At 38.4% G+C, this 24,943-nt stretch overlaps 2 protein-coding genes across 16 annotated transcripts in view; both read right to left on the reverse strand.

The window, feature by feature from the left end:
• Positions 1 to 3,332, reverse strand: part of LOC106870520 (CCR4-NOT transcription complex subunit 2) — a 45,667-nt gene extending 42,335 nt beyond the window's left edge. For all 13 annotated transcript variants that reach the window (XM_089343280.1, XM_089343276.1, XM_089343269.1 and 10 more), the window contains exon 1: positions 3,288 to 3,332. The gene's annotated coding sequence lies outside the window, so the exon portion shown is untranslated. The remainder of the gene's footprint in view (positions 1 to 3,287) is intronic.
• A 7,053-nt stretch (positions 3,333 to 10,385) lies between these two features.
• On the reverse strand, positions 10,386 to 24,721 carry LOC106870517 (putative H/ACA ribonucleoprotein complex subunit 4). Of its 3 annotated transcripts, none has more exons than XM_014916632.3 (15): positions 24,686 to 24,721; positions 22,346 to 22,383; positions 21,610 to 21,696; positions 20,749 to 20,840; positions 19,839 to 20,088; positions 19,586 to 19,712; positions 18,944 to 19,074; positions 18,489 to 18,632; positions 17,769 to 17,889; positions 16,635 to 16,753; positions 14,880 to 14,980; positions 14,536 to 14,587; positions 12,946 to 13,059; positions 12,445 to 12,567; positions 10,386 to 11,267 (listed from the first exon to the last, which is right to left on the reverse strand). In XM_014916632.3, the coding sequence occupies exons 1-15, from the start codon at positions 24,702 to 24,704 to the stop codon at positions 11,211 to 11,213; spliced, it is 1,575 nt and encodes a 524-aa protein (XP_014772118.3). In that variant the 5' UTR covers positions 24,705 to 24,721; the 3' UTR covers positions 10,386 to 11,210. The 3 variants fall into 3 exon arrangements, with proteins under 3 accessions (XP_014772118.3, XP_089199539.1, XP_089199540.1); XM_089343413.1 differs by having other exon boundaries at positions 24,491 to 24,721; XM_089343414.1 differs by lacking the exon at positions 24,686 to 24,721 and adding an exon at positions 23,471 to 23,635.
• Between the last annotated feature and the right edge of the window lie 222 nt (positions 24,722 to 24,943).

Raw genomic sequence — 24,943 nt, forward strand, 5'->3', positions numbered from 1 at the left:
TTTCACAAAATGGCTTCTTCTGACAGTGAAGTGTTAATAGGAGCTTACCACTGTGGTGGTAGTGGTAATTTAAACAAATATCTCCTCTCTCTAAAACAAAATTAAACACAGAAAATTCAGGCACTTATTCATACATGCATCACAATACAGCTCACAAAGGAAAACAGTTTAACCAAATATAGAAAATTTAGATATAAATACTTGCCCAGTACAGAACAATTCAAATGAAAACATCATTGATAACATTAATAGCAGCAGTTTCAGTCATTGCCAGCCAACAGGGACTCCTTAATGCAGGTCACCTCCCAGAACATAAAAGTGGTATTTTGCAAGGGCACAAAGGACAGTGGCTTCTTATCTTTGAAATATATCAGGGGAGTAGAAATTAAGAGAATAATGTACCTCTATCCTGCCAGAAACGGAAAAGGCTTCCATTTGCCCACAAAACAATAGTTGAATACAGCCTGGAATGATGTTAGAGGTGATGCAATTTCCACTGACCAGAGTAGGGGTGTATGGAGGTATGTACCTAGTCTTCAAGACCAGGCATCAGGATAGGTTGGTATGTGACATGCACATGTCCACAGGTTGGTGCCACAATACATAGGACAGCTGGACACAAGGATCAAAATGAAGGACATTGGCAGTAAACATTGACCTTTGATTTAGAATTTTTTCAGTACCGTACAGGCAAATTGTGAATGATGAAAGGCAGCGTTTAGAGAACTGCATGAAATGCAGATCTTGACGACTCCCTGCTCTCAAAAGCTACAGAGCCAGTCTGCAGCTGTACCTCATCATAGGTGAAGAAAGAAAACCCAAAGAAAAGCCATTTGGCTGGTGGTGTAGGGTAACAAGCCCAGTCATTAGACAAATGGCAGTAAGAGTCATTTGAAAACTGTCGAGGAACCAGAAAAGCAAATAAAGAAAGCAATGGATGACAGCAAGCCTCAGAAGCTAGTTTCCTAATCATTACCAATTGCAGCTCCAAGGATGGCAAGGGTAATCACTTCATCCTCAATACCAGGGGTTGTTGATGCCCAAGTCTCCCAACTCCCAACATCATGTGATGACGAGGAGCAAATGGAAGCTAGAGAGATGTGGCAAGTGAACAGCAAAGAGAGGAGAGTGGCAAAGAAGAAAAGTAATGAGTCCCAACCAAAGGTGTCTATAATAAATGGAAGTGGGGGGGGGCATCTCTTCTTTCTAAAGACACAGAGGGATTAAAGTGGGGGATCCATGGAACAACCCTAGGAGAAGCACATGGATGAAGTAGTAGCTGTGAAGGAATTAGAATCTGAATGCAAGAAACTCGAGTACAAACAGGTTGGAGTCATGAAGGGATCTGATCCAGTCTGAATGTCTGCCTTTATTTGTTTCTCTTGTCCCTGTTTTAATCATATTTATTTACAAGTGTTCAACTGTTTTCACACGCACACATACACACAAACATATATACATACATACACACACATATATAGTTGCATATTTACTGTTTTATTTGCAATTAAATTCTTTACGTCTTTAAACATCTTTGTTCCCTCTTCGTTCGTAATTAACCTATTTACTCGTGTATAAGGCGCACCCCTAATTTAGTGTTAAATCTTAATACAAAGTGTTCTTCCTTCACTGATTCAGTTTTACCTCCTATGTAAGTCGCACCCAGTTTTATCAGTTTAAAAATCAAGTATAAAATAATGCTGTTTACACATGAGTAAATACGGTAATATATTCGTGCATGCTCACACATCCAATAATCCATTTTATAACACGTTTTGTTATAAAACGAATGGCTCCAAGTTGCAAATAAATAATAAGAACAATTTCTAATATAGGCATAAGGCCAAAAATTTTGGGGTTAGTGGAATAGTCGATAATATTGACAATACTTAATTGGCACTTTACTTAATCAACCCCGGAAGGATAAAAGACAAAGTTGACCTCAGCGGGATTTGAACTCACAACGTAAAATTACGTTTAAAAAAACACGATAGACTATTATCAATATTTTAGTATTATTACAACAATATGATTATTATACAATAAAATTACATTATCATATCTGCTATTTTACAACTATATTCGTTGTTATTGCTATATAACATATCCTTATTTCTATAATACTAATATTATTCTATTACTATTCTTCATATCGTATTGTATTACTACTCTATATATTTTATTAATACTACAATACTACTATATATTATCGTTATTATACTACTACTATATATTATCATTATCGATGCGTTACTATACGACCATATAGTATTCTTATTGTTGAATTACTATATATTATTCTTTTTGCTATCGCATTACTACTGCTACTACTAGATATTAATCTTTATTGTTGTTTACTATAATTTTTAATATGATTTATAACTTGCATACTACTACTACTACTACTACTACAACTGTTAGACAAAACACACCCCACACTTTGTTATACAGTATATGTATTGCATTGTACTTCAGTAATGTTAGAACACCTTACACTTTGTAGAATATAAAAAAGTGACCATTGCTACTAGAATCACAATTTTTATAGTATTATTTATTAGAAATATCATCATTATTTTTAAATATGACTAATTATTGCTGTTAGTTGTTACTATTACTATTTTTATTGTCGTTATTTCAAATGTTACTGATTGCTGCTGTTAATTATTATGACGATTATCTCCTTTCGTCGTATGCTGCTATTTCAAATATTCCTGCCGTTATTATGATTCATTATTGTCGTTATTATTATTGTTTTTTTACATCAAATGTTTCTAATTATTGCTGATCATTAGTATTAATCATTATTATTATTATTATTTCATCCCAGCTTCAGCTGTGGGACAAAATGGCGGCCCTCAGGTTTCGCCTTGACCTTTTCACTGTGACAAAAACACCGTTTACTTTGGGCTTTAGTCTTTCCATTCTTGCCTCTACAATCTACCTGGCACACCATAAAAACCGGATACATAACACAGAGTGGGAAACAAAAACGGAAAACGACTGAGAGAAAGCCAGATGCTTGATGGCAGCTAAGCAAGTACAATGTTGTGATGGTGAAGGTGGTGGTGGTGGAGACAGGAGATGAAGAGAGAGAGAGGGAGGAAGGAAGGGGGAACCGAGAGGCTGATCATTGTAGATGACTTATAGCGAGCCTTCTTTTAATTATTACATACAATTAACCAAATAAAGTGATAAACAAGTGACGAGACAAACGACTGGCTTAAACAATATAGAAACACGCTAAACATATATAAATATATTTATAAATATATAAACGCACTTACCATGAACTTGTGAATCTTGGAAGCAGAAAGGGAACTCTTCTTACTGATGAAACCAATAAACTCCAACAGCTTTTATGCTGCAACTCAACTGCACCTCCACTGCACCCTTTCCAGCATCTACTTTTCCATCGTCTCTCTCTATCCTAATCACTCTTTCTCTGTCGTCTCTCTCTATCCTAATATCTTTCTCTGTCTCTCCTTTCTCTTTATCTCAAGCGCTATCTTCGCCGTTATTCTCTCTATTTCTTTACCACTCTAATTTTCTTTCTTTCCCAGTCTCTAATAAGTTACCATTTTCCCTTCATCTCTCTCTCTAATTCTATCTCAGTCTCTACTTCCTCTAAGTTTATGCCATCTTCATCTGTTTATATCTCCACCTTATTTGCCTTGTTTTTTTCTTTAAGTTTCCTTCACTCTATTTTTACATCGTCCTTTTCTTTCTTTCCCTCGCTCTTTTCTGTTGTCTTCTTCCTTTCTGTCTCTAATTTTGTGCTCTCTCCCTTTCTCTCATTTTAACTAATAACTCCCTCAATCTATTTCTTCCTTTCCTTCTAGCAATATCCTTGTATTTGTCATATATATATATATATATAAATATATATATATGATGAAATAATCCTGCTCACCCACATACAAGTATATCTGTGTGTAAATTCTTTTTTTATTGCTGCTCTACTTCATTTTTTCCAGCATCTAGTTTTCCATCACTTTACCAATCTGTTTCTCTCTCATATATAAATGTATGTATGTTATGTGTGTGTTGTTCAGTTAGTGATATGTGTGTATGTGTATAGATAGAGAGATAGATAACTTGCTTTATTGGCCCCACGGGGCTGAACACAGAGGGGACAAATACAAATGTACAGCTCTTCTTTTCGAAAATGAAAAAGAAAAAGGGGAAAAAATGAGAAAAAAGAAAGGTAAAATTTCGATCAAAAGGGATCGTGTAAAAAGCAAGATTAGGTTTATCCATGGAAAGAAAAGCCTACAGAAAAGACCACGGTAACCTCAGGCAGGGGGGGGGGGGGAATAAACACATGAGCAAAGTGCTCTCTCTCTCTCTCTTTTCGATTGACAGGAGCATGCTCAAAGTGGTTTCATCACTTGTATGCACCATCTTTGCTACATTCACTCACCTTTTTTTTTAAAACCTTCAACATAATGGGCTCTTTCAGTTTTCATTTCCCAAATCCACTTACATGGCTTTGGTCAGCTCAGAGCTATAGTAGAAAACACTTACCCAGGGTACTATGTAAAGCATTTGATATTAAGTCTGACATGGGAGCTTTCTAAGGTGCCTGGTTATGATTATACCATTACGAGTTCAACCGGGGCAGTAGTGTAGCTAGTGAGGGAGCAAGGGGGACAGTCAACTCCAGGTGATGCTTTTAAGAGGGCAGTACTTTTGAGCCTGCAGTATAAACTTGTATAGGCTGTATTGGCTCTGGGAGGGAAGCAAACTCATGGGCTATCACAAGTGGCACATACTCTAGCTATGTCACTGTGCTGTGCCTTTTCTGCCACACTTTCTACCAAATCCAATTCATCCTAACATTTAGCGATGTCTCTTCTATATTAATGACCTACTTACTTTCAATTTCAATGCTAACTCCTTTGCAGAGTCTGGAGATGAAGCACAATTAAAAGAGTATACAGATAGCAATGGTTTGTGTAATCACTTGATAGAGCAGAGGTGCCAGGCTGTTGGGGAGCAATAATGGTTGAATTCTCCAAGCTGGGACTTTAGCCAGAAATGAGTTGTTTTCCAAAAGCATCACAAGCTCAAGGTGTGTAAGCCTTAGTTCAGTGAGCACCATCTGCATGGTGAGTGGCAACATTGCTCTTCTGGGGCGTCACTTTGGAACCATCCTACCCAACTTGTTTGAAGAGATCAAGGCAAAAAGGATTGCTTGCATATGACTCAACTAGCCATTCAGAATGTCATGCTTGAGTCTCTTCTTGCGAACAACACAATTCACCCCTCAAGGGGCATCTGGTGGGTGGCAGCAACTACTTTGTTGGTGATGGAGGAGACAAAGCAGAATTGTCGTTGGCATGTAGTTCAACAGCAAGCCACCATGTGCAATGATGTGTGCCCTGTAAAGTGCTTTTGTCTCTCAAGTCCCACTCTGCAGTGTAGCTGACCTTTTCAGGCCAAAGTTTACAGCCAAAAAATGTCGGTTGACTTATACACCAAGACGACTTTGGAGGACCAAACATTCCATGTGAAATGCAGCAGGATTTGAGAAAATAGGGACAATGTTTGGATGTTTACACTGCATACTATATTGACTTGGATGCTGGAAAATAGGGTATTTTATAGGAGACTAGAATATGTAGTCTCCTATGAGAAATTTCCTAAGAAACTATGTATTGTAAGGGGTAGAATTAATAGTGTTGCTGAGTGGATAACTGTTGATTAGTTAAATGGCCTTCTTTTGCTTATAGTCTAGAATGACTGTGTTATGGTAGCACCGTTCTTTACATATGAGCTGTATTCAAATTGAGATTTTACTCGAGTTTTATATTTCATCAGCAACTAACTAAAGCTGATATCTGTTGGCTTGACAAAGAATCCAGTTTTTGTGATATAGTTTTGCAATGTTGTACATAGCTTGATCAAGATTAGCCCAGGGTTAAACGTCAGTGGAAGCTCTTACAAGCAGCAGCTGAGATACAGGGGAGATAAATACAAGTGGATTTGATTTTGATGGCATACGGAACGAGGAGGAAAATCGGAGCAGTGGGTGTGTATGCTTTCACTTGTTTCAGTCATTTGACTGTGGCCATGCTGCAGCACCACCGTGAAAGATTTTAGTTGAACAAATTGACACCAGGACTTTACTTATTCTGCAAGTTTTTTTTTTTTGCTGAACCGCTAAGTTACAGGGGATGTAAACACACCAACATTGGTTGTCAACTGATGATGTAGGGACAAACACAGATACATATGTATATATCTATGTGTCTGTGTTTGTTATATATCATGGGTTTCTTTCAGTTTCTGTCTACCAAATCCACACACAGGGTTTTGGTCGGCTCAAGGCTATAGTAGAAGACACTTGCCCAAGGTGCCATGCAGTAGGACTGAACCCAGAACCATGTGGTTGAGAAGAAAGCTACTTGCCACACAGTCACGCCTGTGTATATATATATATATATATATATATATAAATACTTTTACTTGTTTCAGTTATTTGACTGTGGCCATGCTGAAGCACTGCATTTAGCCGAACAAAACTGACCCCAGGACTTATTCTCTGTAAGCCTGGTATTTATTCTATTGGTCTCTTTTGCCAAACCACTAGGTTACAGGGGACACAAACACACCAACACCGGTTGTCAAGCGATGGTGGTGGGGGACAGACACAGACACGTCCTTATATATAAACACCATATCTGGAGCCTTCCCTTGTTGGATTGTGAACCTGAATGCTGGTGTGCATTTATGGTTATATGCATGTGTATATTTGTGCATAGAAGTATATGTATGCTGAGGTGTAAGGACATGTCTGTATATACACCATATGCAATTCTAAAACGCTTAGTTTTAGAATGGTTGCAGCTGATGAAGATGTTCTCTATGTGGCTTATGTGTTTTCTGTGCTCTGCTTTTCATTTTGTCTACGTTTTTTTTGTGCCGTCCTGTACCCAGATATGCATCTATATATACATGTAGATGTAGGTATGTACATACATGTATATATGCATATACACACATTATTTGCATTATACATATATATATATATATATATATATATATATATATGGAGCGAATCAATTTAGATGAGATGCAGTTTGGGTTCGTGCCAGGTAAAAGCACTACTGATGCCTTATTTCTAGTGAGACAGCTGCAGGAGAAATACCTAGCTAAGGATAAACCTCTGTACCTGCCTTTCGTTGACATGGAGAAAGCCTTTGACAGGGTCCCCCGATCCCTTATCTGGTGGTCAATGAGGAAACTTGGGATAGAAGAATGGTTAGTGAGAGCTGTGCAAGCCATGTACAGAGATGCTGCCAGTAAGGTGAGGGTTGGAAATGAGTACAGCAATGAATTCCGGGTAGAGGTAGGGGTCCACCAAGGTTCCGTCCTCAGCCCCCTCTTATTTATCATAGTCCTCCAGGCAATCACAGAGGAGTTCAAGACAGGTTGCCCCTGGGAGCTCCTCTATGCTGATGACCTTGCCCTAATTGCGGAGTCACTATCAGAACTAGAGGAGAAGTTTCAGGTGTGGAAGCAAGGTCTAGAATTGAAGGGCCTTAGAGTCAACCTAGCTAAAACCAAAATCCTAATAAGTAGGAAGGTAGATAAAACACAAACCCCTTCAGGTAGATGGCCCTGCTCAGTATGTAGAAAAGGAGTAGGTAGTAACTCTATAAGATGTACCCGGTGCAAGCTATGGACACATAAGAGGTGCAGCAACATCAAAGGCAGGTTAACTAGCAAGTTAGTTTTTGTTTGTGGCAGATGTTCAGGTGCAATAAAGACTGTAAACAAACAGGAAACAACTTCTATCTCATTCCAGGGTGAAAAACTAGAGGTAGTCGATAGCTTCCGCTATCTGGGCGACCAAGTTAGTAGTGGGGGTGGGTGCGCTGAAAGTGTAGCTGCTAGAATAAGAATAGCCTGGGCAAAGTTTAGAGAGCTCTTACCCCAGCTGGCGACAAAGGGACTCTCACCCAGAGTAAAAGGCAGACTGTATGACGCATGCGTACGAACAGCCATGCTACATGGCAGTGAAACATGGGCTGTAACTGCTGAGGACATACGTAAGCTCGCAAGAAATGAAGCCAGTATGCTCTGTTGGATGTGTAATGTCAATGTGAATACCCGTCAGAGTGTAAGTATCTTGAGAGAAAAGCTGAACATTAGAAGCATCATTTGTGGTGTGCAAGAGAGACGATTGCACTGGTATGGACATGTGGTGAGAATGGATGAGGATAGCTGCGTGAAAAAGTGCCACACCCTAACAGTTGAGGGAACCCGTGGAAGAGGTAGGCCCAGGAAGACCTGGGCTGAGGTGGTGAGGCAAGACCTTCGTACATTGGGCCTCACCGAGGCGATGACTACTGACCGAGACCTTTGGAAATGTGCTGTGCGTGAGAAGACCCGGCAAGCCAAGTAAGATCGTTGCCAGTGCCCCTGGACTGGTTCTTGTGCGGGTGGCACATGAGATGCACCATTTTGAGCGTGGCCGTTGCCAGTACCGCCTGACTGGCTCCCGTAGGATTTTCGAGCGAGATCGTTGCCAGTGCCCCTGGACTGGCTTGTGCGGGTGGCACATAAAAGACACCATTTCGAGCGTGGCCGTTTTCGTGCGGGTGACACGTAAAAGCACCCACTACACTCTCTGAGTGGCTGGCGTTAGGAAGGGCATCCAGCTGTAGAAACTCTGCCAAATTAGATTGGAGCCTGGTGTTGCCATCCGGTTTCACCAGTCCTCAGTCAAATCGTCCAACCCATGCTAGCATGGAAAGCGGACGTTAAACGACGATGATGATGATGATGATGATGTAAATAACCGTTTACCATATTTATATTGAACTGCACCGCTTTTGTTTCAATGCATTTGGGAAATATATGAAAACAGCTTTGTCAGTGCCAACCTGTTTGAAATGAAATTTTGAAGGAAGGTTCGTCTTTAGACCACTTTTACATCAGGAAGTTTGTAACATAGAACCGAAGGTGACCTGAGACAGGTTGGTATCAAAAAAATTACGAGGACTGGTGCTACAAAAAGAAAACAACACATATCAATTCGGTATTTAATCTCCTTCGAAGTTGTCCACTTCTGAAGCCAGACATTTTATCCAGTATCTTTCCACTGATAGAAGCATTCCTGGAACTCCTTTTTAGGAATAGCAAGCAGTTTCCCCCATCACATTCCCTCGGATTTCCTCAGGGTCTTGAAATCTTGTTCAAGTGGGATTTTCAAAAAGTTTTCATCCTTCTTGACAAACCCAATCTTCTTTTGGAGCTGACCACACTCTACGCCCTTCACTTCCAAGCACTGCTTATAAACAACAAAAGCAAGGAAGGTCATAACTGGGTGTGCATGCGTGACAGAGTTAAAGGACAATCTGGGCCAAGTGGCTTCACTTTGCTCTGTTACCACAGCAACATTCCTGATACATTTTCATCAGACCTCGTTTATATGTTCAATGTAGCACAATCCAACCAAAGGGATCTGAAGCATGATATCACAAAGTGCTTAATGAATGGCCATCAGTAAATTAGGATAATTAGAGCTGTGACACGATTGATATGGAAGTGAGTTCAAAAACTCACATGAAACGTAAAAATACCTATTTAAGTGCAGGAACAGGACTTGTTTTAACAAAATGAACTTGTGACTTGCTTCATCAACCAGCTTCAAATATGAAACAATAGTAATCGCAAGATACTCTTTTTATCTTGTGAGCACAACATGGCTTTTATTTAACCACCATTTTGGATTTGCTAATCATCTTGTTATGGCAAAAATACTTCCAGAGAATTCCACAGATGTTTAATGCCATTTGATTTGAGTATGATTTTCTTTCATTTGTTCACCAACCTGGGTGTGTGTGTACCCAATCACCATCACCATTTAACACCCATTTTCCATGCTGGCATGGGTTAGACTATTTGACTGGAGCTGCATCAGGCTCCAGTTGTCTGTTTTAGCTTGGTTCTATGGCTGGATACCCTTCCTAAGGACAACCACTATACAAAATGTACTGGGTGTTCTCTATGTCACTGGCCTGGGTGCCTCTGTGTGCATATATGTTTGTTATAAATATTATTGTTAGGAAGAGCATCTAGCTGTAGAAACCAGCCAAAGCAGAAATTGGAGCTCGGCAGTCATCGAGCTTCTCAGCTCCTGTCAAACTGTCCAACCCATGCCAGCATGGAAAATGATCATTAAATAATGATGACGATGATGAAAATTTTACAAATAGCCTCTCACTAATTTTCTTTAATTTGCCCACATAACTTAACATGTGTTTCCATGTAGATTAATCCATAAATCCACAAAACAAGATAGAATTGTTTTACTTCTCCAACCAATTAAGGCTTAATCTTCCCCAAAACCCAAACATAACAACACCTGAAGATCTTTTTTTTGAAAAAGAAAAATAAAAATTCAAAATGATTTATTGCATCCATTGATGTAAAGTTCTAACAATGACCAGCTGTAAATATGATGTAAGAATGGTGAAGAAAAGGTATTGTCTTTTTAATGTCAATGAAATCCATTAGAGTCCATGATTTGTTGAAGAACAAATAATCAGTGCAAAATTTCATGAAAGAATTCAATGTAGCACAAAAATGATCTCAATAAATCTTTTGTAAGTTTACATTGACGGAAAAGCAAATATATATATATATACATATATATATATATATGTACACACACATACACACAAACATACATGTATACATATATTACACACACACACATATACGTATATATATATATATATATACATATATATATATATGTACACACACATACATGTATACATATATTACACACTCACACACATATACGTATATATATATATATATATATATATATAGATATAGATATACACACACACACACACATATATATATATATATATATATATATATATATATATATATATATATATATATATATATATATATATCAAAGTAGAATAGTGCTTTTAAGTAAGTCAGTATGAGAAGTACACAGAAGTCTATGCTATTTGTAATCCAACAATATTACAAAAGCCTTCGAGTGCCTTTAGAAAATTAGAAGTGGGGCACTAAGGAATGAGACAGGCTAAATCATCTTTGCAGGAATGGAGGAATGGACTTCCCTGCTAAACCAAATTAGCCTTTTTCACCTTACCTCGGTGTGCGTCTCCTAATTTGCTATGTGTACTTCTCGTATATACATACATATATATTATTTAGTCATCGTCTTTGCTTTCCTTTTTCTTCTTTTTCTTCTTCTTCTTTTTTTCACCCTACAAATATTTGAGAAATATTTTAAAGACTTAAGTTATGAAAAAGACAAAGAGAAAGGAAGATATAGAAAAATTCAAAGGAAAATCTGTTATAGAAGGAGAAGCCCTGAGACAAGAAATTCGCTGTCAAATTATTTTTGTTAAGGGGGGGAGGGTTAAATAAATTCACATCACAGCATTAAGATTTAAAGGGGAAATGAATCAATGAGGAAGATTGCTAAGAATAGCAACCAAATTTCCCTCAATTGTTAAAGAAACCTGATAACAAAAATTGAGAAAATCATAGAATGTCTTTGGTCATAGAACTTGTAGGGAATGGACAGCTAATTGCAACAAACCAAAGCTAATGTAGGAGACTGCAAGAAATAGCAACCAAATCACCTTCAAATTGCAGCATACTATCTTTACCCTTTACCCTTCAGATTCTTCTGTCTAATGTAATGGTTATTTATTCACCTTGTTTTCAATTACTCATGCATCATCTTTTTGTATTGAGATTTCAATGAAGTGTTTGTTTGTTTTTAGGATGAGAGTGAATAGTGTTGAAGACAGCTGCATAAAGAAATGCTGATCTCTAACTGTGGAGGGAACCTGTGGAGGGAACCTGAGGTGGGCCCAGGAAGACATGGAGTGAGGTGGTGAAACACACTCTCTGGATGTTGGGTCTCACAGAGGTGATAAATGATCGAGACCTTTGGCAATTTGCTGCACTGGAGAAGATATGTCGAGTCAAGTGAAATCGTAGTCGTACCAGTGACATGTAACAGGCACCCGTGTTGGTGACACAAGAGGCACTCTCTACACTCTTGAAATGGTTGGCGTTAGGAAGGGCATCCAGCCGTAGAAACCAAGACAAATCAGACTGGAGCCTGCTGCAGCTCTCCAGCTTACCTGTCCCAGTCAACCGTCCAACCCATGCCAGCATGGACAAAGGACTATAAATGATGATGATATGTGTGCGCGCAAAACTGTTGTACAGTTTCCATCTACCAAAATCCAATTACAGGGTTTTGGCTGGCCCAAGGTTATAGTAGAAAGCATTTGCGCAAGGTGCTATGCAGTGGGACTGAACCTGGAACCATGTGGCTGGGAAGCAAACTTCTTACAACACAGCCACGCAATTTTAATTCGTATTATTTCCTATTGTGACCTTCGTACAATAACAACGGCTTCTTACCTCTTCATCCCCTTCATCATCGGTTTTCTTCTTTTTCTTCTTCTTTTCTTTCTTCACAGAACTCTTTATTGCCTCTTGAGGCGATGCGTTATCCTCGGAACTGCTCTCAGCTTTACGTTTGACCTGAACAAGCAGAAAAACATGGATAAATTGTTCAGAAAAAGACCGAGCACATACATACACATCCACTGGCTTGATTGTGCACCTAATTACCAGACACACACATTCATAACTATGAAATGTAGTTGACTTCTACAGAGTTTCAGGAATGACTGAACAGGTAAATGGTATGTTGTGGAGTACTCAGCCTCTTATATGTTAATTCAATGCACTACCGATTCTGTCAGCTGAGCCCAGTCAATTTAATTGTCCCAGTACTTGATTGGTTCTCATTTTACTAAAGTTATTTCAGGATTTAAACTCAGAATGTAAAAGAACAACTAATGAACTGCAAGTAATTTCGACTGTCCCCCCCCCCCCCAACAACAACAGATTTCTTACCTGTTTTACTTCCTTTTCGTCATCGCTTTTCTTCTTTTTCTTCTTCTTTTCTTTCTTCACAGAACTCTCTGCTGCTCCGCCTTCATTGGAACTGACGCTCGGTTTGCGTTTCCACTGAACAAACAGAAAACACGGACAGCATGAAGAAATAGTTTGGAAAAGGGCAAAACACACATTTGTAACCGTGAAATATAGTTGGCATCTACAGAGTTTGTATATGCTAGAGATAGCAGCGAAATACCTCCCGATTATCTTAAAATGTAGGTACAATATACTGAGATGGGAAAAAAAGAAGAAGACTGGATGATCCCAACCGGAATGCTTTTGATCAAAAGTGTATTCACCTAGGGGCTAAACAAGACAAAGACCCAAGCTAACAAGGGATGGGATCTTCTATGAGGTTGCTCAACCTGCTAGAAAGAACACACACATATCTTCTTTTAGTTTTAACTTGTTTCAGTCACTTGACTGCAGCCATGCTGAGGCACCACCTTGAAAAATTTTCAGTCAAATGAAGCGATCTCAGTACTTATTTTATTTTTGAAGCCCGGTGTTTATTTTATTGGCTACTTTTACCAAACTGCTAAGTTATGGGAACATAAACAAACCAACACTGGTCGCCAAGTGGTGGTGGGGTACAGAAAGACACAAAGACACACACATACACATGACTGGCTTCTTTCAATTTCTGTGTATCAAATCTACTCAAGGATTTGGTTGGTCCAAGGCCATAGTAGAAGACACTTGCCCAAGGTGCCACACAACCACACCTATACCTATACCTATATACGCACACAGATATATATATAGAGAGAGACACACACACACACACACACAGACACTGATATACACACTCGCACACACATCAAAAGAAAAAATGGGATTCATAATCCAAGCAAAACACTTAAGCTCCCTGTACAGGCAGATACACCAGGCTAACAAATATATCCAGTGATAGACGATAGAATCCAGGTAATCCGGTCTCAACAAGCTGTCAATAAACCAATTATGTGCATTTGAGGTACAGTCACCGCGTTAAATTGGTATGTTGTTACTGAGTAATAGAGAAACTGCACCCAGGCACGGAGGTGGGGCACCTGGTTCAGTGTCATTGCATGGCATCCAGTGTTGACTCCAAAAAGATGAAAGGCAAAGTTGATCTCACCAAAATCTGAACACAAGTTGAAGACACACAAAATACTGCAAAGCATTTTGCCAGCCAACTCCCTTAGTAGCAGCAGCAGCGATGATGATGATGGTGGTGGTGGTGGACTTTCCTGTTGAAGAAGACGCAAGAGTGTTCAGCTGTTTTGCCGAATGACCTGCACAAATGATTTGTTTATTAAGGATCAAATGTTTGTGCTGTACATTAGCTAACTCCCTCCATCGCATTGACATTGCCTGATCAGGTACACAGTGTAACACGCATCAGGTGTTGAAGTGATGCAGAACAATGCGAGATGAAGTGTTTTCCTCAATAACACAGCACACCACCCAGTCTAGGAATTGAAACCATGATTTCGCAATCAAAAGTGGAACACCCTAACCACTAGGCCATGTGCCCTCAATAATAATAATAATAATACTTACTTTCTTTATTTTCTCATCATCTGATGACTTTTCAATTTTAATTAACTTCTTTCTGCAACAAAATTTTTAAAAAAATGTACCGTTAGTCCTTTGTCTTTCACTTCAGGAAAGGAAAAAATCTATATAAATATCTAACTTGTAATAAGTACCCCTATAACTACTGCTTTTGATGTTTTATCAAATTGCAAATAACACTTTATTAAAATATTTAAAGAACAGCTAAAAGGAGAAACTGAGGACATATTGATATTTTGTGATCTTTTTGTTTGAGAGAAGTTGGTAAAAGGCTGGTAATTGGAAAGGAAGGGGTACAGACAAAACAGCAAATGAAAATTTTAACTCACATCGATTCTTTGTTTTCGTCCCAGTCTGCTGGTGTATTAGCATTACGTCTACCATATTTATCAAGTAAACCACTGGAAATCATGTGTTTCCTTATAGCTGCCTGAAATAGAAAAAATAGAATGAAATCGTTTGTGCTTTGTGTTACACTATCATTTCCTCAAGTGTTTACCAACCTGTTTATCATAAGATTGTCAGAGCTGAGAACCAATGAGATTTTCAACAATTACAGATTATGGCTAACCCTTCAGCGTTCAGATTACTGTCAAATGGAATGCTTATCTATTCACATTGATCTCGTAGCTTTGAGATTTCAATGACATGATTGTTTACTTTTAGAATAATATTGTAGGTTAAGTGTGAGAGGCCAGATCTGGCTAGTTTGAAGATAAAATAAGTAGATTAGTTTGGTCAAATATGGCCTGTTTAAATACTAAAGGGATAAAGATGATGACCTTATATGACTAAGCAAAATGTCTTCTGTGACCTTCTGCAAACCAAAGCTTTGTGAGTAGATTCAGTGAAGTCTGAAAGATGCTTGTGTGTGTGTGTGTGTGTGTGTGTGTGTGTGTGCCTATTGCATGAGTGTTGCTGTCATGCAAACAGTGTCATTCATGAGCAAAATTCTACAAGAACATCGCCTGGCCATGGGGAAATATTACCTTGCTTGGAAACAGGTAAGGGTTGGCAACAGGAAGAGCATCCAATCCCATAGAAAATCTGCCTGAATAAACTCCATGAGACCCATACAAACATGGAAAATTGGATGTTCAAACGCAGAGTAGATGAAACAGGGACAACTGACGAAGGGGTATACTCTTTATGTTGCACATCTCGTTTCTGTTTGACTTTTTCGTTGTTCGAAAAAAGTTCGTTTTCTATGTTTTTGTTTCTCATTGTGTTTAACGTTTTTTTGATGTCCTGTACCCATATATACATGTATGTATACATATAGATGTAGGTATGTACATATATGTATGGATATATGCATATATTATTTTATATTATTTATATTATATATATATATATATATATATATATATCATCATCATCATCATCGTTTAACGTCCGCTTTCCATGCTAGCATGGGTTGGACGATTTGACTGAGGACTGGTGAAACCGGATGGCAACACCAGGCTCCAATCTAATTTGGCAGAGTTTCTACAGCTGGATGCCCTTCCTAACGCCAACCACTCGGAGAGTGTAGTGGGTGCTTTTACGTGTCACCCGCTCGAAATGGTGTCTTTTATGTGCCACCCGCACAAGCCAGTCCAGGGGCACTGGCAACGATCTCGCTCGAAAATCCTACGGGAGCCAATCAGGCGGTACTGGCAACGGCCACGCTCAAAATGGTGCATCTCATGTGCCACCCGCACAAGAACCAGTCCAGGGGCACTGGCAACGATCTTACTTGGCTTGCCGGGTCTTCTCACGCACAGCACATTTCCAGAGGTCTCGGTCAGTAGTCATCGCCTCGGTGAGGCCCAATGTACGAAGGTCTTGCCTCACCACCTCAGCCCAGGTCTTCCTGGGCCTACCTCTTCCACGGGTTCCCTCAACTGTTAGGGTGTGGCACTTTTTCACGCAGCTATCCTCATCCATTCTCACCACATGTCCATACCAGCGCAATCGTCTCTCTTGCATATATATATATATATATATATGGTAAAGGGGCCAAGCTATTAATCAGAATTATTTCACTTCTACAAAGACAGCTAACAGTAACAACAATATAATAGCAATAAAGTTATACGTACTTTTGGTCCAAGACCCCACTTTCTTGGGTAAGTATCTCGCTCCATTATTACCCTCTTTATTTTAGCAACAATTCCATGATCACAACTTGCGATAACAGTCGTCGTCATCAGGGCAATGGCTAGAGAAAATGAGAAAGAAACGAAAAGAAAAGTTTTAAAAATTCAATCTTTAAAGTAAATCATGGTAATTGTCTTTCTGTAAATATCAGTTTTGGTGCAAACAGCAGCCTAACCGGTGACAATGAACTGGCTTCATAATCACATGGTTCATAGTTTGATTCAACTTTGCATTGCAGGGTGTTTGGGCTAAATTCGATCATTCATTTATGTCTGTTTTTCCCAAGAACAGCTTGATGTATTGGTGAACAGTCAATAGCACTGGAAAGCATAAAGACCAAAGCCGTAGTTGATATGGAAGACTGGAAGCCATCTGAATATTGGAAAAGAGTTACTTGTATCATGATTTGTGTTGGGTATCAAATGGTGACATTATGTCCGGTGCCCAGAGCTCTGTGAATACCTTAAAGGCTGTAAAATGTGACATGCATATCATGGAAACCAACTTCTCGCAACCTGTGATGGTCTCTGGGTGTGTCTCCAGTGAGGGGGATGTCATCCTGTCCCACATCCTTCAACAGGGCCTTAAGCTTTGTGAAGCTGCTGGAAGGCTTATGTGTAGTAACGGGACCTGGCTCCTTGCCAAACCTCTAGAAAATGGATGGCAGAGAATTTCACCAGACCCAGTTTCTGGCCTCCTAATTCTCTTCATTGTAATCCTGTGGATTACTCTGTGTGTGTGTGTGTGTGTGAAGGGGGGACAGTTGAGAAAGACACCAATCTCTGCCTGCTACACCAAGACTGAGCTGGTGGCAAAGAAACAAATCTTTCGAATTGGCTTAAAACCAGCTCTGTAATAAGTGTGTGTGTGTCATTGTCTCCCAACACTGCTTGAATGATGATGGCAATCACTAAACCACACTAACACTTAACTGACCTTACATAAAAAAGAGTGGCTAACTTTCCAAAATAACAAAGTTGCTAAAGCAACAAAAGCAAAACAGATGATAGTTTTTAGACCCAAACACAAAGGGGTGAACGACTAAATTCTTTGTACAGACAATTGAGAGAACTCACCGATGCAAACAGCTTCTCCTTTGGTAGTGACTATCACAATTTCCTGGTTGATTTCAATGCCATCATCATAGCGGAGGACTCCTGGTAACATGATTTTGGCGCCATAGCACACAGCATTTATCTAAACAGAACAAAACAGAGAACCAATATTATTATCATTTAATCTTCTAGTTTGATACCCTTCTTCCATTCCCACTGGCCAATCTGCTTTGAAAACTGGTCCCTACATCTAAAAAAACAGAAAAATAACTGTACATTCTCATACATTGATGTGAACTTCTCTTGATTACGGCAAATCAAGATGTTACTTTTTCACTATTTTGTCCAAATTCTACCGTTTTAAAATCCTTTTGATACGAACATGTCTGAAACTATCCCTGGTTCTGTGATACAAAATTCCTGTTTCAAACGGATCTAAATTAAAACCTTCCAAATGTTAGGAATCGATATTATTGTGTTGGCAGTAAGCTGGCAGAATGGTTAGCAGCATTTCATGCATCTTCACATTCTGTGCTCAAATTCTGCCTAGGTGACGCCACCACCAGGCTGAGCAACAGAATAACAAGCAGAAAGATGCTGTACATTAGTCTATCACAACTAAATATTGTCATATATTAGCTTATCATTAGTTTATTACAACTAAATACTGTAATACATTAATCTAAAGCTCTATTGCCTGAAATACTAACAAACTGTATAAAATGAAATAAGAATACATACGGCAGAATCTTTCATGATGACTCTCTTGTGTAAAACAAGCAAAGCTTCAAGTGGTTTTATGACCCTCCGCAAATAAGACTCATCTTTGTGGTTATCATAAACCCATTGGGCATCCATGGCATCGTGCATTGTGACCAAACCATCCTGTCAAGTGAAAATAAGCAAAGCATTTTTTAAATATTTCTTTTTTTTTTTTTTCAGTTTCTATCTATCAGGTCCACTCACAAGGCTTTGGTCAACCTGAGGCTACAGAAAACAATTTCCCAAGGTGCCACGCAGTGGGACTGAACCAGGAACTATGTGGTTAAGAAGCAAGCTTCTTAACACACAGCCATGACTGCACCCATTAAGTTATGTAAAGTTTGTACATTCAAATATATGTAAATGTGAATGTGTGTGTGTGTAGTTAGAGGAGAATGTGTGGCTGTGAGAGTGAAAGAAGGAGAGACAAAAACCTTTTCTGATTGGATCCCAGACCGCACTCTTCGTAATTCTTGCATTTGACCACCAACACCAACCATAAGTCCCAAGTGAACACACATGGTACGGATGTAGGTTCCGGCTTCACAGCTCACCCAAAATATCCCTGAAAATTAAATTATACAAAACAACAATTAATCCTTTAGCATTCAGATTATTTTGTCAAATGTAATGCTTATTTATTCACATTGTTCTGAATTAATCATGTATTATCTTGTAGCTTTGAGATTTCAATGTGATTGTTTATTTTTAGAACAACATTCTAGTGTTGGTGCAAGAGACCAGTTTGGACATGAAACAGAATATTTTGACCGGACATGACTGGTTTAAATGCTAAAGGGTCAACTCTTTAGCATTCAGATTACTCTTGTCAAGTATAATGATTTAAACGTAGGTGGAGCCCTGCGGACTTGCAGGTTTATGAGGAGGACATAATCACTTTAATAAGATTAAATAACACTAATTTGTTGGGCTTTAGAAAATCTTTGGAGGCGATGAAGGAATATCTCAGAATTCTTTTGCTAATGAGAGTTGTGCTGCTTCTAAGTTCAACAGTTTGTGTCATTTTCAGTACATTAAGTCAAAGATTAGTGACAACAACATCAAAACATTCTTACCAAGGGCATTGTCAGCATCATATTCAAGTAATTTACACTCATACACTGTCCGAATCCGAAGTTGTCGCTTAACTGCAGAAATAAGGGGAGGGCGTTGAAACAAGGCTCCCTTTAGTCGTTCCAGGCACTAAAAAAAAAAAGGAAATATAAAAAGCTCCTGTCGGCCCATCCAACCCATGCCAGCATGGAAGGAGGATATTAAACGATGAGGATGATGATGATGATTAGCAGATTACGTAAAATTTGATCTTACCTGAATAATTTTTGGCTCTTCTCTCACGATACTGTGAAGCTTGAAAATGCAAACATATTCTTTACCCGCACTCTGTTGAGATTTCACAATACGAGTTGCTCGTCCGATGCATACAATAAGACAACCTGTGACTTTTGGATCAAGAGTACCACCATGACCTGTTTTCTCGACACGTAAAATCCGTTTTAACCAAGCCACTACTTCATGGGACGATGGATTGGCTGGTTTGTCCAAAGTCATAAAACCAGCACTAAAAAACAAAAGACGAAACAAAAGTGATAAACAAATCGAAGAAGACAGAGGAAAAGTTGTATAAGTTTAGCCTTTGGTCAGCCATCATTGAATCAAAAGTGTTTCTCCACCCTTACAACTCTATTGTATGGAAGGCGGACATTGAACGATGGTGGCAATGATGAATGTTAATAGAATAATAATATGTAAGATGGTAAGCTGGCAGAGTCGTTAGTTCACAATTTATTAATTGAGCATGATCGACACCCTTCTTCTATTAATTCAACTGACTACATTCCTTCCCCCTAGATACATATCATTTTATATAATGTAGGTAGGGTAAAATCCAAGTTGTCCCTCAATGCTTTGAGTTCAAATTCAACTCTGTCTTTCATCCTTTCTGGGCCAGTGAAAAATAAGTACCAGTTTATCACTGGAGTCAATGAAATTGACTGCCCACCACAAAAAAAAAAAAAAGCCTTGTGCCAAAATTTGAAATTAATAAAACAATAAACATAAACAAAACCAGCCAGATCTCCTGATCTGGCCTTTCACATTCACCCTACAATCACATCATAGAAATTTTGTAGTTACAGGATAATGTATGTTTAATTCAAGTTTATTTTTTTTATGGCACTTTAGGGGAGGAGTTAAAACAAGGCTGTAATGTGTCACTTACTTAACATATTCAGCTATAGGCCGTTGGAGAGGTGAGCAACCATTTGGAATTGGAGTGAAGTGATTTGTACGAGAATTTAACCGGTCAAAATTCTGCAAGAACAAGAGTGACAAAATAAGAATTACAGAGTTATGACACAAAATAAACAAAAACAAAAATTCAATAATGAAATTTCATTAGAAACACCAGGTCTCAATTCTTGATCACAGTTAAATTAGTGTCCTTAACCCTTTGGCTCAGTGGTTAGAGCATCAGGCTTACAATCATGAGGTAGTGAGTTCAATTCCCAGATGAGGCTGTGTTGTGCTGTTGAACAAGACACTTTATTTCACATTACTCCAGTCCAATCAGCCATAGAAATGGGTTCTGACATAACTGGTGCCAAGTTGTAATTGGCTTTTGATTTTCTCTTGGATAACATCGATGGTGCGGAGGAGGGGCTGGTATGCAGACTGGTCCTTCATGAATAACCTTGCCTGCATTTGTGCCTCCGAGGGGATCTTTCTAAATGCAATCTCATGGTCATTCATGACCGAAGGGGGTCCTCCTTTGATCCTTTGGAATCTCTATATATTACTGCCCCCTCTTTTAATATCTTTTACCTGTTATTTGTTTCAGTCTTTGGGTGGCAACCATCCTGGGGCACCATTCTAAAGGGTTTAGCGACACAAATCAACCCTGGTACTTATTTTATCAGTCTCCTTTTGCAAACCGTTAAATCACGAGGGTGTAAACAAACCAAAATAGGTTACAAAGTGGCAGTGGGGGACAAACACAAACTTACATACACACACACACATACAAGGGGGTGCTGAAAAGACGTTGAAGAGAGAGAGAGGGAAAGAGAAGTTTACAACTTACCTTCAATAATAAGGGCCAATCTGAGGAGTCTAATTTCTCAACAGATTCTGATGGTTTTAATTCAAAAGAAGAAGATTGCTGGATTTCCTGAAGGATACAATAAAATTAAGGCATTAACAAAAAAAGAAAAGAAAGAAAAAAAAGCACACATACAGAGAAAGTAAAACAAGAAAGAAAATGTGCAGTGGGGGAGAAACAGGAAAATGGGAAAATGCAAGCTTCCCTCTTTAAACAAATACAAGCTTGGCAAACTGTTTATATCACCATTTTTTTTTTGCATGATCTGGGTTGGTGGATGTGTTCCAGTAGACCATCACTGTTTTTAATGTCCACTTTCCAATGCTTGCATGGATCAGATGGAGTCTACTGATGCAGATTTTTCTACTGCCAGATGCCCTTCCTATTGTCAGCCCTCACCTGTTGCCAAACAAGGTAATATTTCCCCATGACCAGATGTGTTCTTATGGAATATTGGAAGTGAATGACACTGTATGACTGTGACAATCATTCTACAAACACACACAAATATATATATATCATCATCCAGATCTGGCCGGCAACATCAACCCCAGTGTTCAACTGGTACTTATTTTATTGATCCCAAAAGGATGAAAGGTAAAGTTGGCCTTGGCGGAATTTGTACACTTAGAACGTGAAGACTGACAAAATGATGCTAACGATTCTGCTAGCTCACCACCTTAGCAACAATAATTAAAAAAAAAAAAATTATATTTACAGCAATATTCATTTTGGCTTTCTTTAGTTTTTCGTCACCTGCAAGAAGAAAAATAATTTTGAAGTGTTCATGATGTTATAGTGAAGATGGTCAAAGACATTGCAATAAAAAAAAAAACAAAAAGGGGAGAAATCTTTACAAACATAAACGAAATGGAAATATACAAAAATAAACATAATTGTCGTCTTACTCTTAGCTTTGTTTCATTTCGAAAATTAAACGTATTTTATGATTTATTACTGTTTATAGTTTGAATTACATATAGGGACACCAAGATCTTTGTGCTGTATGGGTCTTAATCCGGCCCTGCTTTTAATCATAGGTTTGCTAGATGAAAGCTGACCAGGGGTTAAACACAACATGGATAATGTAAGACCCCAATTCCAGTAATATACTTTCGTCAAACAGACGACGAAAAGACAGAAACGAGGTCAAAGACACTGTTATCCTTTGTTGCATCAACAAGTCCATATGTTTAGCACAGATTGGCAGAATGACATCAATAATTTAGTTCTAACCACGGGCAAACATCGCAATAACGAATTCACTGCATTTCCTCAATGTTATTTTACCTTTAAACAACATCTTATGTAAGCAGACCTATGACAAAAACTCTTCCATTCGTGACTATCCTGACTTTTGAGAGGTACGAATGACTACATTACCCAATGTCCTTTTCTTAAGGACATATTAACCTCATAGTGACTCCCTTAAAACTTAGGTCCAGGATCAACCCTGATCGAGCAAACTTATAATTCCAACTGTCACATCCCTATCCTTTAAAGGTTTGTATGACTAACATAATCCAATGCCTTTCCCATATTTAAGAGGGTAAGGTGATTTACAGGTACTTTGGCTGCTATATCTAGCAGGGTGTGCGACTACGTAGAGGCATTTGTTGGCTCATTACAACAATTCTTGTTGGAATCTTAGGTAACCAGAACCAGTAAAGTATCGCTGTGACCCTGACTAGGTACCATCCATGTAGGACATATAGATATATCATGAATTTATTTATCGAAGTTTAGCCGCCTTTTTTTTTTTAAACTACACGGAGTTTTGGGTCTGTAATTTTCGAATCTATAAAAATCGATAAAAAGTGGTTATTACTGAGAAAAACTTAACTGTTTTTCTTTGCGATCACGTAGTCTTCCTTTCTGCAGGTGTGTGGAGATACGAATGCCGATGCCCAACGTTAAAAGAGGTGTGGATAACCAAGTCGACCCCACCCGCTTCAGGTTAATATTACACAAAATCAACAACTATTACAAAACTAACAGAACGTTGTTTTCGTTGATAGGTGTATTAGAGTAGCGGTCCCCAATCTCTTTGGCACCACGGACAGATTACATGCAAGACACTTTTTCCACGGACAGTGGGGGATCACATTGCATAAAACAATAAATGCAAAAATACCCCTACACACTGCGATAATCAAATAAGATGTTATTTTATTAATGCGTTCGGTGGCTGGGACCCCTGTAGTGACAACTCACTGTTACACTCTAGATACTCTGGCTGATACAGAATGTAATTAGCGCTGTGGAGTGAGGATAAATACAATATAATAGGTCATGCAAAAAGAGGGAAAAGTAAAGGAAACCTTTAAAAAAAAGCACTACTTGTTAATTACATCATGAAATTTCAAGTTACTTAATTAAACACATACTTCATAGAAATTTTGACCGAAATTTTATATGTATTTCACCTCCTGCCTGTCCCAGGTGGTGCGAAAATCTTCAAACATCTACATAGCTTTAAATCTTTTCATTTTTGCTAATCCTTATTAAATGATTTTGTATATCATCTAAGATACCTTCTTTTTCAAAACATTGACAATTATTTATATAATCATTCAAACAATAATAAATTTTTTTTTTAGTAATTTTAAAACCAAAACGAGACAAAAAAAATCCACGCCGAAAAGTAAGTGATCAAGGCGTGTATATAATGTGTACCCGTGTGTATATGTATATACTTAAATGTAACACAAACAAGCCTAAATATATCTAATATCACAAAAATTATAAATTAGTAAATGCCTTTAGCACTACAGTTCACTAATTATTAAAATAATAACGCCTGTCTGCGTATGGGAAATAAGAAATGTGAGCACGTGGAGATAAATTGTGTATACAAATGTACATTTCATGTGTGTGCGTGTGTACTACCATATATATATAAATTAGCGCACTGCTCTGTAGAAATAAACAATCGGAATGTAATGAACATATCAGAAACAGACATTCGATCATAGTTGCCTTAATTTAACAAAGAACCAGTATTTATATTAAGAAGGAAAACATTTAAATGGAAGCGATGCCGGCAGAATTCACTTACTCTTCGTGGGTGAAGACATGACGCCTTGTGTAGTCCACGTGGTATTTAATAGCTTGGCTTCACGACCTAACCGCCTTGTAACGGCGCTGTTCATTGGCCAATTGGTCTATAAACAACGTTATTACCGTTAGCTTGAACCCTTTGCCTGTTAAACGTTGTCATTTCTGTCCGGTGGTTAAATACTGGACATATTTCCCTGATATTGGTGCATCGGATATGATACTCATCTTTTTATCATGGTTTGTTTCAGGCGTTGAA

This window comes from Octopus bimaculoides, chromosome 27 (genome assembly GCF_046866305.1).
Source record: "Octopus bimaculoides isolate indiv1 chromosome 27, ASM4686630v1, whole genome shotgun sequence".
Lineage (NCBI taxonomy): Eukaryota > Metazoa > Mollusca > Cephalopoda > Octopoda > Octopodidae > Octopus > Octopus bimaculoides.

Excerpts from the sequence above, each read along its gene's own strand:
- LOC106870517 (XM_014916632.3), bottom strand. Across the intron at positions 21,697-22,345 it reads AAGCCAAAATGAATATTGCT|GAAATCCAGCAATCTTCTTC; the intron begins GTAAATATAATT and ends TGTATCCTTCAG. Across the intron at positions 14,588-14,879 it reads GACGAAAACAAAGAATCGAT|AAAGAAGTTAATTAAAATTG; the intron begins GTGAGTTAAAAT and ends ATTTTGTTGCAG.